The following is a 13105-nucleotide window of genomic DNA, read 5'->3' as shown; positions in this document are numbered from 1 at the left end:
GAAAATATGAACACGTTCTCGTTTGAAGTGTATAATTTAAATATATCTCTGACAATCCAGGAAGCGGAATGGAAACAATTCGAAAGCGATCTATTAATGACTGTACGCGTCGCAAATGACTTCAAAACAGAAGCGCAGCGAGAGTTAGAACGGTTGGTCTCCGAGAACAAGATACTAAGAGATCGAATTCGGCTGCTCGAAGATCAGATTCACTCGCTCAAAGGTGAGTTGTCGAGATATAATAGTACGATAAGGATGACGTTGCATGTTGTAGTATTTTAAATTCTACAGTATAGTAGAAATCGCATACATATTTGTACAGTGGACTTTATAACTTAAAAATACATATGTAAATAATTATTGAAATTTAAAGATTAATATTACATGTCCTTTTCTATTCTAATACGTAAATATGACAACATTTGCTTTGCCTTTGATATTTCGATCATAATTATGTTGTGGAATATTGACAAACTCTTTTTACCTTTTGACCTTTCTACCTTTTTAACCGTATTTATAATGATATTATTCCATAAATACTGTTATTGTTCACAGCAGAACTGTTTTTTTTTAATTTAATATTCAGTAATTATTTTTATATTTAGAGTTGGTGATTTTTTTACAGCCGGCGCTTGTTGGCAATCCATCGACAGTTATTCCTATTATACGTTACAATGTATTTAAATTAGTTCACTTTAAATTTTATAAATGTGATTTCTGCTATTGTACATTGCAAGTTGTAGATTTGGTTTTCACAATCACGTACTATAGTAATTTTTATATAATCACTGCTAATTGAATCTAGTAAATAAGTTTTAGAGATCTGTAGAAGGTATTGGGTGTGATTATTATTGCATGATTGTTTAAACATATTATACATTATATTAGAAAACTTTAAACATACATGATATATAACAACACAAGTTCCCATTCATTACGACTTTTCCTATTTTACTTGACAGAATTAACGGGCAATATCATGCACTAATTCTGTGTAAAGCTTCCGTTAATTTACTTGTAAGATCATAAACTAACAACATATCAAATTGTGTAAACATGTTAGTATTTATGAAATGTCTAATCTCGATTTAATGTACCAAAACAGGTGATAACACGTCTCAATCTGTGGATAGTATTCACAACTATTCGGATGACGAGAAAAAATTATCAAATGAATCGCTATTAGACTATCAAAGTGATAGTTCAGCAATAGATGTATTTAAAAACATCAGGACTAGATATTTATCTAGAGTCCATAGTGTATCTGATCCTTCGCATAAAGACACGAGTGTAGTCGAACAGGCTTTCTGTAAATTAAACAGCTCGCCAGATTCTAAAACTGATATAAAAATTGAAATTAAAGACGTTACGGTGGATGAAACGGACGATACAAGTTTGCAACTAAATTTAGATAATGCGGTAATAGAAAATGATGCCTTGCGTGAACCAGTTCTACCTCGCTTTGAGAACAAAGAATTTAAGAGACAAGATGCTGTAGATATCGATTCTATCACCAAACAAGACATTAATGATGACAGGCTGCATTCACCAAACATTTCTGACGATGTGTATTACATAGATCTAGATTGTAGTAAGCATCATGAAAAGTTGGTCACTCAGTCTGAGCATAGCAAAATTGTGACACCGAAAGAAAGAACAATTTTTAGTAGAAGTTTTTCCGGCATGTATAATGGTAAACCAAAGTCCTATAGTATGGATAATTTGAATTATAATGAAAAATCCAAAGATAATTTGAAAGAGGCTACTAGTATAGAATTTTTAGGTACAAGTTTTACGTGTAGTGAAATATCTTTAAATACTGTAGGTTCAGACAGTGTCTTCACGTCGCCTGTTGATAGAAATAATACGGCGTTTAATAAATTGATTATAATGGATTCTCCAGTTCAAACGGCCAGTCCAATAGCGAAATCAACAGAAAACATTTCTGGCTCTAAAAATGATGGTAACGCCAGTCAGTTCCAACCAGTCAGCAGCAGACCATCGGTTGAAAAAGATGTCTCCAATAAATTCGAAAAAGATATTAGTACAATACCAATAGTAAAAGCCGAATCTATTCTTCCTTATCCGTATCCACATGACATAAAACCATCAATGGAAGTTAATACCTTCGTGCAGTCGCTAGAAAAGCCTACTAACAATGCAACTCTTGGTCAGGAAATTGAAAAGGACTTAAAGAAAGCAAATGAAGATATAAAGATGACCTTTAAAGCAGCTATAGATAGAATAAAAGGAACAAGTAAAGATAAGAGGTCTCCATCTCCGCCTAAACCGAAAAAGTTAAATGTAAAAACTGAGGTTAACATAACGACTGATAAAAATCATGTTAGTATTGTTGATTCAATTAAATTTCCCATTTCTAGCTCAAAAAAATATGAAAAGAAGAATGATGTAGGTATAACAGTTAAAACAGCGGAAACAACAAGGCACGCAGATAAGTCTAACGTAACGGACATTGTTCCAGATAATGTTCATAGTAACAATCCTTTTATACAATCCATGGAAAACAACATAGGTACTTTTAAAAGTGAAAATGAAAAAATTGACGAAAATGTTAGTTATCATTTGAAAATTAACACTGTTAATGAGGTACCAATCAGTCAAAATAATACAAATTCAGCATTAATGTTAAATAATGCATCCACAATTAATATTAGACCTATGACCGGAAGACTTAAAACATTTGTAACACCAATAAAAATAGTAAATAGCACTGGTAGTACATCCCCCATTATTTTAAGTCCTGTTTTAATCCATCCTGTAATATTTAAAACTCAAAAACCCGATGTTGATATTAAGACAGATGGTAAAAAAGGTACGGTATATTATAATGATATAGATCAAGTCATTACACAAGAGAACGTTAATGAACATAAATCTGTAACACATAAGAGTGCAAGCGACGATAATAATAACATTAACGCTAATACTGATCATTCAAGTAATAAAATTGATAACTCTCATATCAGCAAGAAAATCATATATCAAAAAAATTTAAAGGCAAAGCAGTTACCATTTTTGTCATGGAAGAATTTATCCAATGAAAACATAACAGAATTGAAGTCGTCTACGTCATCGAAGGTTTCATCTAAACGTACTGAAACAGCATCTCTGCTTCCTAAATCAGATCCGAAAGCTAAAGTGGGAAAATTAAGTAAGACTCCAGAGTGGTTGATCGATAATCAGTATTATCAACCCGTTGAAAATGTTTCTTTTATTATAAACTCGAATCAACCATTAACGCAACCGATGACCCAATCACAAAACAATCCTACTACAAAAGATCCGATACAATTCAATAATACAAATCCATTTTTACCATTAATACCACCCAGAAGAGATTCAGATCAAGAGCATTATTACGAAGAGATTGGACAACCTATATCAACCACGAATAATAAAAACATAGCTGATGATGTTAAAATATCGAACAAAACTAAAAACACAGTAGATGAATTTTGTTCAGTGACCCGTGAGGAACTTTTAAAAGTTCCGAGAAGACCCAAGAAACCAAAGAAACAACAGATTCCATTATCTAAACCGGGAGAACCTCCAAGTATTGTGAAAGAGATGGCAGGGATTACTAAGTCAGTCATAACTTTGTCTAGAGTCCCTAGTGCAAAAGATTCGTCCAAAACACCCAGTGCGCCTTTTGAAGAAATCGTACACAATTTAGAAAAGAAACCTCCTTGTCCGGAACCAAGAATAACTGATGTGACTTTAAGAAAAACGTCACTACAGAGAGATGAAGCATTCAGTGTAGATATGAATACAGGGTCATGGCCCCGAAACCCTAAACCATACTGGAAAACCTTAGAACACAAGAGGCTGTCGCATCCTATAAGATCGTTGAACGACCCCTCGCCGCCTAGACCGCTACGTAAGTTGGAAGGCTTTTGTCCCCCAAAAACTAAACGTGCCAGTGTGAGATTGTATGTAAATAACTACGTGTATATGTTCGTTACGTTTTCTTTAGTGTAGTATATCACAGTTATATCGTACCGAATTTCTATAATGTTGCTACAATATTTTTCTACTAATTTGATAGTTTTAAGACATTGAATAGCAAGTCAGTGCGATATACCTTTACATTTGGTTTTGGTTTCAGTAATGACGGCAATAAGGTGGTGGTAAATGTAAAAGGACACGTTATTTTTAAGTGATTGTATGTCATAGCAAATGCACGTACAAACTGTTTCTGTACAAATATCTTAGATTTGAACAAACTTCAGTGTTTTCGGATGTAACATTAAATGGAAACATTATTTGATATTATGCTCGTAAAATTTAAATAATTCTATCATTTTTATAAGTCCAAACTAACTTTCGCCTTCTATTTTAATATTATGATTTTGTGGCATTTGATGGTCTTGCCTACCTTAGATGGTATAATAAGATGGTAGAATTTTAATAATTTTGTGTTATATGTATAAACTAGATATTAAATCTTTCCCCTTTGTAGTAAATTGTAATTATATAATGATCAATTATAACTGACAAAATAATTAACAAGTAAAATTATCCGGTCTCATACCCGACCCAAAGCTTCCCATAACGCTTAGAGCATTTCTGCGCCGAATTGCTAGAGAAAGATTGTAGATCATTTAAGAAAAAAATATTGAGTAACACTCTTTTAGATTGAAAGCAATTACAATTAGAATAAATGCGTGTTTGTATGAGCTGCTTTGCTTGTAGCTTCTAGTGGTAATTACCTCCATTACCACTAGAAGCTACAATTACTGCTTTCTTGATGTGTAACATCTATCCTCTCTCTCACATTAAAATCTGTGTGCGTGAGTTCGGAACAGGAATCTGAACAGAACAGGAATCTGGCGAAGCACGCGCTATTTGATTTGGCCAATTATAGCGCATGATACAACTTGGCTACCATATGGTACCAACCCATTTTTCAAAACGTTGGTAAACAGATATCAGTTTACCAACCTTTTGAATATATTATGTGGATGGTGGAACATACACATCATATGCAACCACTATAAGGGTCGCTGTTTTTTTCATAAGGTTGGTACACAGATGATAAATGTTACACAGTATATGATGCTGCCACTGATGCTGGTTCTCGCGTTTGTTGGTGTTAAAGGTTTTCTTTTCTAGCTAACAGTAATATATCCGTTAAAAGACAGACAGCTATAACTTTCTTCTGCACATTAAAACATAAAACATTTAAAGAAATTTATTAGCAGTTGCACTTATAAATAATTATGTTGTTACTGACAACCTCTATGATTATTGGTAAGGCAGTTTGATTTGCACAAGTGAAGGCAATGGTTTAATTGTAGATCTAGATCGATCTAGAATTTATGATGTGCGTTTTTCTTTGGTTTGGGTCTGGGTGTTCTGATTGTGCTTTCAACTATTGTGTGATTTCTATAAATCTTATATATTTTGTAACCTACTTTGAGATAACATAGCAATGCGGAATTTGAAAAATGAATCATTGTAATTTTATTTACGATTTAGTTTAACTTGTTTCACGCTTAACTTTCCTGAAACATGAATAGTTTGTTTGAATACCAGTTTAAAGAATTATGATACCCGGCATACTTTGTTCCATCCAGACCAAAAATCTTTCCTGCTAGACAAGAAGGAGTATCGCTCAAAGTTATGTAAATTGTTATTGCAAATCAAAGGTGACACGCCAACAGCAGCGCCATCTATTGAGTCTCCCGTTGTCTTTTCAAACCATACCGAAACTCATTGATATGTACGTTATGAATGATATGTATGTACCACGTATTTTTTTTCTATATGTGGTCAGTTTAGGAGGAATTAGGTAACAAACATACGTACAGAAGAATTATGTGTTTGAGGTAGACTCTGTATAAAGTTGTCTTAAAGGCACCTATATCTCGCCTACAAGCGCCAAGCAGCTTGCTTTAAGAAGTGTTTGAATTGAAGGACGAGATAAGGCAGTGAAATTACAGGGTAAGAACGACATTATAGTAGTCTCTATCTATTCCGCCTGAATGGCAACATATATGTGGACATAACCCATCAGCGTCCTGCCACTGAAATATTGAAATAGATAATTACCAAAAGATTTGCTACCTTTACACATACCGCTCTTTCACGTTTTCATGCAGGAAAGAAAGTGCATGTGCACCTGTTCCCAAGTGAAAGAATATGTCGTGTAAAGAAAGCTAATAAGTTCCAAGAATGTGTGAGGGTAAACTGATATTGTAATGTGCAGCGATGCCGCCGCGGTCCGAGGAGGTTCCTACACCGCCTCCGTTACTGACGAGTGCCTCTCTGCAGGACATCATGGCGACAGCTGCATCACACCGGAGGACCAAAGGTAAACTGTCTCAAAATAATAATAATAAGATTATTGTTATTCCTTAAGCAATCTTTTATAGACAATCTTTGGATGGAGAAGAGTGGGCGAAGTTAATAAGTGGCGCATACTGGATAACTAAGCTCGAATTTCTTGGGAAGATTTCTTTTCGTGTAAATATAGTTACACTACGCTATGTAGTCCCATGCTAAGCAGAGCTTGTGTTATGGCTACTTAACAACTGATAGAAATACATAAATACATTTTATTTTAAATACTGACTACTAATACTAATAAATCTAAGGAGAATTAACACAGCGCCATCTAGACCCAAGTTAAGCTACCTAAATCTTGTGTTTAGGGTACTAGATACAAATACATAGATTTTTGTTTTCGTAATAGCATACATATTATACATAGAAAATACCCAGATCGATACAAACAATCATACTCATGAATACAAATGTTTGTGCCGTGCGAGAACTCGAACCCGCGACCGTCGAAAGTAAGACAGTACGTTAAATCGCTAGACCACCGACGCTGTCAATATTTATAGGATATAAATGAAGCTGTATGTATTATTCATTAATTTGTTTAGGTGTAAGCCGGCAAGACTCACGGTTGTCAGTGAAATCGCTGATAGAGAGCATAGAGAATGCTGCAAAGGCAGCTAAGCAGTCGCCGGCCACTACACCCGTTGGAGAATGGCCACAGGTATATTCAGTATATATATTGTTATTTTATAACAATAATAACGAACCTGACAACACAGTCGGAGTGTATTAAATCTACCGCCGAATACATATATAACCACAACATATATACATACTGTATTTTGTAAACAAAGATTTTTATTATTCATATTGTAAACCTAGTCTTAACACGAAGAATTTTATGGTAAATGAAGGTATCCACCTCTCTCTACGTGGTGGTGGAGGTGAGAGAGAGAGATCGAGAGGGATCTAGATTGCGCTAGCCATGATCAGCTCGTGAAAATATCTGTGTTAAGACTCGTTAAATATTAACAATATAAATAATATATATTAAATACGAAAGTCTAATTAATTTCTATTTGTAGATTTTGAATATTTAGAGTCATATATTATTAATTTGAAGCCTAAACAAATAGGACTTAGGTCTAATGAATATAAAAAATACTTTGTCGCCAGCAAACCACTGTGGTAGCAGCTACAAATACCAGCATGAAGAACGGCCTAACAGAGACATCATCAGCGCCCACTAATGGACTCTCCAGTAACACCTTCGCCAAACCACCAGCAGCCAGGAATTCCCGACCACCACCCTTAAACAGTGGTGAGTTGATATTTTAGTAAAAGCACTCTTAGTAACAAATGATTGGGTTTTTTAATGCTTCAAGAATAGTTATAGGTCTATACAACTAATAAATAATACAGGGTTAACAATAATTTACTAGTTTTTTTCTGAATTTTAAAATGAAGACTACTGTAGTGATGCCTATAGTGACTCCCATTCAGGAAACATACTGTAGACTAACTATGCTATATAGTATTCAGTGGGTCACCATACATGACTAGGTTGGTGACAAACAAATAATTCAAGTATAATTTTAATGATGAATTAATGATTATCCAATTACTTTAGAAATTTACATTAATTATTAACTTAACAGTAAATTGTCAAATTACCTACTAATTCAAATTCGTGAACACAATAGATCTAAGCAGGTCGTATTACTACAGGTCTTAGCACCTGGCAGCCCATTTTCTTTTACTAAGAATTAATATATCTAAAATATTCCAGTCTACGGTGGATTATTAAAAGAAGGCGATCTTTTATAAAAAAATACTCTAACAGTTAGGTCATTTGTTTATATTAGTCGCTGATAATAATTTTAAAAGTAATACTCACAAGAATTCATTGTATAATATAAAAATGCAGTAGGTCGATATGGTTAGAATGGATCTTATATGTGTGCAATTTATTTTATCCTATTGTAATTATATTATGAAACTAAGTAGGTGTAATATATTAACATTATTGCAATTCAGTATTTTAATCATAGGCGTACCCAACTTGTTGAGTTTAGGCTGTAGATATTAATTTTACTCGGAGAAAGTTTTTTCAGGAATTTGTATATAATATTTTATAACGTTTTTTAATTGGTGGGCAGCTGGCCTCCACCTTTCTCCAGACCGTTCTCCTTGAGTACGCCCATGATTTTACCTGTATTAATATCACAAAATGTACTAGATTTATATATATATAACTGCATGTAAGTCGTGGCTTTTTATTTTCTTACAGCATGGCGGCATGAGACAGGCGCCTAGTATTAGTGTTTATAAATTAATGTATCCGTTATTCTAACTCATTGTGTGTGCGTACGCGTCCTGTAATTACAATATTGCATGTGTGCACCGTTGTTTTTTTTCAAACCCCATCGAATAACTGTTGAGTGTTAGAGTAAGCTCATATTATCGACGCAATTTGATTGGCGCATTGGTTGCTACGCTCCGCCTTCTTTGCAAATACGCCAATCGTCGTCGAATCAAATTGTCGTACAGACCCGTCGGTATGGGCCGTCGGGTGTGTACGAACTTGATAATGTGAGCCCGCTTTTAGTGTTCCTATTCCTTAAGTAGATTGTGTTTCATTTATTTATTTGATTCTTGACATTTGTTACATTATGTAGACATATCTTGTGTACTTACAAGGGGACTTGATGACTTTGGGGTCATCATATACGTCATAAATATTTTAATTAAAAATATATCATTTCGGTAGATATACAATATCAATGTAGATATACATTCAAAACAAAAAATAATAAAAACACATTTAAAATGTAGTTCTATCAATTATGTAGAAAATGAGAACGAAAACACTTATTATTTAGTAATTGTTTGTATTATTTAACATTTTTGGTTGCTATTTATTTATGCTTCATGAGCGTGGACAAATATTTTTTATAAGTGAAATTGATTCCTATTATATAAGTGCGCTTCATGTTTATTTAGGCAATGCATATCTTCTCATTTCTGTCGGGTTTGTGCCAGGTTTCCTATTCATAGAACTATAACATTTACATATAACCATAGATAAAATATTGCTACATATATTTTTTTCTATAGTTTAAATTAGGGTTGTCCCCTTTTGTAGATGTTTATTTTTTAATAATCATGGACTCTACACTATTGTATTATATTTTATTTATTTATCAGTTTTTCACATAATATTAAATTGTTTTCCTATTCTTAAATATTGAATATAGTTATGTTATATTATTCCCTTATCGGAAACGGAAATAACGCTGTTCCATTATTTAATCATCTTTGTAAATATATATGCATTTTATAAAACAGTTGCCATTTGTATACGGTTAAGTATATAAAATGACTGAGAACATATTATACAAATTTATAAAAACTTTCCTAAAATAATAACCAATATTTCTAAAATATGCAGTTTTTATATTTTAATTTAAAAGAAAAACTTTAGGTGGCAACTCTAAATGCGTAAATACTAACACGGTGAAGGGTTCCATACTATAATCGGAGGCTGGCACTTAGCCGTGATCATATTGCTTGCGTTGATGTGTCTAACTAACGCGTGGGGCAGAGACGGCGCCGGCCCCGGCACCAGGGTCCAACATACCGGACGAGCAGCGTGCACTGGCCACCTTGCAGCAAAAGGCCATAGAATCGTTCGTCAGGAGGAACAGCTATGGAGACATTTGTAAGTATTTAATACTTATAATAGGAACCAAGCCCATATATATTTAGAACACAACAGTTCTTTTATAATACTATATACTGTAACTTTAAAATAATATTACAGGTGGTACATATATTTTCAGTTTGATTCGCGTAAGGGCAAACTGTTAATCGTAGTGATTATTTACTCATAATCATAGAATGGATTGAGTTTATCTGGAGAACCATACATTTATATTCCAAAATTAGATATTTTTATTTTAATACAAATAAATAATGTGGTGGTTAAATATAAGAAAAATCAATTCGGTTGCCTGTGTTGTTTTTATCCATGAAGAATAATAGGCAAAGGTCAAACTGTGTATAAAGCCAGCTTCATTTTCTATATAATTACATGTAATATTTTTTGTATAAAATTATACATTCTGATATTAACTATAGTCAAAATGATTATATTATAAAAAATATATATTTTTACTTAATCTATATAAGCAAACTTTTTTTTCAGTGTCCAGTCTTTAATTCCTAACATAATGAAATTGAGCTTCAATTGCATGTTTATGTTGTGATAATGTTACACAAAATACATAACTAAAAATGATTTGGTAACTCCTTAAATTCTAACATATATTTTACTTTTCACGTATCTTAACTATACATTGTATGTACGGGTAGGTCTTCCTTCATTAGGAATAAAATACCAATTTTTACCTTTTTAGCATTATATTTGTAAGGAATATTAGCATAAATTTATTTTTAAGGTTTTGTCCTCATGGGCAAGCGCGCCTCAAATAAAACAAGCAATTTTCATGTGAAATTGTGTAAACTTTTCTTTTTTAGCACTATATCATGCAAATAAGTGATTGATTAGGACCATTACAGATTGTTACGTATATTAAGTTATGGTTAATTCTCATAAGATTTCGCATGTTACAAAACGTAGCGTTAATTGCTTTGTGCAGTAGATATTATGACTATTATTCTATGTTATAAACAGGTGAGAGAAAGGACCCTCTCAACGCGTTACAAGTGAAGAATGGTGGATCGAAACGCAACGCGTTACTCAAATGGTGTCAACAAAAGACATTCGGTTACAACAATATCGACATCACGAACTTTAGGTGAGTGACATTTTACTACAGTTACAATATAAAAATGTGTTTCCCAACCTTTTTGTGACATAGTACACCTTAGCCTTACTAAGATTCTATATAACTTTGTTTGCTATTTAAATTGCGTAGAAAAAAAAACTAGTGTATGAATTGAGGTCAAAGAAACTACATTTTTTATCGAATGTAAATCAATAAATCCATAATTTTTAGAGATTTGTATTCTGAATAAATTTCATAAATATTCTGAATTGCATCAACCCCGCAGTAGCATTTGCCCGTACACATAAAAGTACACGGAAGACCCATCAACAGTCTCCAAATAACTATTAAAAATACACATATCGTATTAATACAACGGGTGCTGCTTGTAGGGACTATCTGCTCTAATCACTATGACTGATTTCTATTTTTTTCTTTTTGATATTTAATTGAATTAGTGCTAATCGGTGGTTTGTATTCACACACTTAAACTTAAATTGTAAGTAAGAATAAATTATTTAAAAGAGCAACACACAAGTTTCTTGCTTGTTCTTCTTGTGATGAGACAGCATTCCGAATGAGCGGTAGATTAAAAAAATAAAATGTTATGACTATTCAAAAGTGCTTCAATGTAAGTTTATTTGAATAAATGATTTTTCTATTCTATTCTATAGTGTTTTTGTTATTTCACGTTTTGTTAAAATTCAATGCAGCTCTTCGTGGAACGACGGGATGGCGCTGTGCGCGATACTACACTCGTACCTCGGTGAGGGCCGCGTGCCGTACGCATCGCTGTCGCCTCACGACAAGCGAACCAACTTCTCCGTAGCGTTCGCGGCCGCGGAGTCCGTGGGAATACCTACCACTTTGGTTAGTAACTTATCTATTTTATATATGACTAGCTTTGTTATTATTATTATTACTTATTTACATATACATATACATAAATACCGTATAGACTAACATACATTTGAAATAATATTTTAAAACTAATATATTGATCTTGTCTGTGTGGTCAATGCACAAACGACAGCAATCTGCCACGATAGCGCCAATACACCACACCCTTATAGTGACTTTGACCAAATAAAGCAAAAATATTCAATAATCTAACTCCAAAAAGGGAAAGGAAAAAGTTTAATCATTCTTGCTCCAAAAATGTCCATTTTACATACAAACTTTCATTAAGGGTAATATTTTTACAAACTTTAATGGTCTATTTATTTATATTTAATGTGGCCTAAAAAATATTTCAAACCTTCTAGTTTTAAAAATACCACCCTTCCCGACCTGTCAGAAATGTAAACTCTGAGCGGCCGAACTGTAGTCCCGAGCGCCACTTGTTTTAAATGTACACAGAAAGATATTCCATATTATTCTAGAACATTCAAGACATGATCCAGCAAGAGAGGCCCGACTGGCAGCAAGTAATGGCATACGTGACCAGCATCTACAAACACTTCGAAACTTAAATTTATTGACTATCGATAATTGTTTATCGTCTATTCGATTTATACCTATCGAATAATTTATCGACTAAATTCGCTACATCATCGTAGTATATTGAGGTGTAAATTTGAAAAATTGTCAAATAATGTTATAGTTATCTAGACAACATAATACAAATCGGTTATTATGAAATTATATATCCATATATACTATATATAGGCATATACATGAGAACTTCATGAATATAAAGAATCAATAATCTGAAAATCTACCAAATGTACAGAACCTAAAGCATATGAGGTTTAATATTAAAATTATTAAAGAAACCAATATGTATAACACTGAGTCATATACATATTATGAATATTGGTGAGCATTTTATAATAAAATATATGCGTTAAATAAAAAAGATAAGCTCTTTTAAAACAACTTATCTTAAATGCTTCAAGTCTATATAAACTGTGGTTGATACAACAAGATTAGAATTACATTCCTTAAATGGTAGCTTTTAATGCGGATTGTGATATTTTTGGAAATGTAACATAGCCGGCGTTTTGCTA

The 13105-nt window shown here is 33.0% G+C and overlaps 1 protein-coding gene across 1 annotated transcript in view; it reads left to right on the top strand.

Moving 5' to 3' along the window:
• The window catches only part of LOC131843569 (uncharacterized), a 54568-nt gene extending 41676 nt beyond the window's left edge, over positions 1 to 12892 (top strand). Inside the window, exons 21-29 of the mRNA XM_059192241.1 lie at positions 61 to 223; positions 1106 to 3898; positions 6230 to 6334; positions 6912 to 7027; positions 7483 to 7627; positions 9911 to 10027; positions 11003 to 11126; positions 11810 to 11966; positions 12479 to 12892. Of these exons, the coding sequence (XP_059048224.1) occupies positions 61 to 223; positions 1106 to 3898; positions 6230 to 6334; positions 6912 to 7027; positions 7483 to 7627; positions 9911 to 10027; positions 11003 to 11126; positions 11810 to 11966; positions 12479 to 12568 (3810 nt within the window). The 3' untranslated portion in view covers positions 12569 to 12892. The remainder of the gene's footprint in view (positions 1 to 60; positions 224 to 1105; positions 3899 to 6229; positions 6335 to 6911; positions 7028 to 7482; positions 7628 to 9910; positions 10028 to 11002; positions 11127 to 11809; positions 11967 to 12478) is intronic.
• Positions 12893 to 13105: the final 213 nt, after the last annotated feature.

This window comes from Achroia grisella, unplaced genomic scaffold (assembly GCF_030625045.1).
Source record: "Achroia grisella isolate CSIRO2021 unplaced genomic scaffold, CSIRO_AGI_Agris_v1 utg319, whole genome shotgun sequence".
In the NCBI taxonomy this organism is placed as follows: domain Eukaryota; kingdom Metazoa; phylum Arthropoda; class Insecta; order Lepidoptera; family Pyralidae; genus Achroia; species Achroia grisella.
The sequence above is the reverse complement of the archived record's forward strand: the minus strand, read 5'-3'. Positions and strand labels throughout refer to the sequence as shown.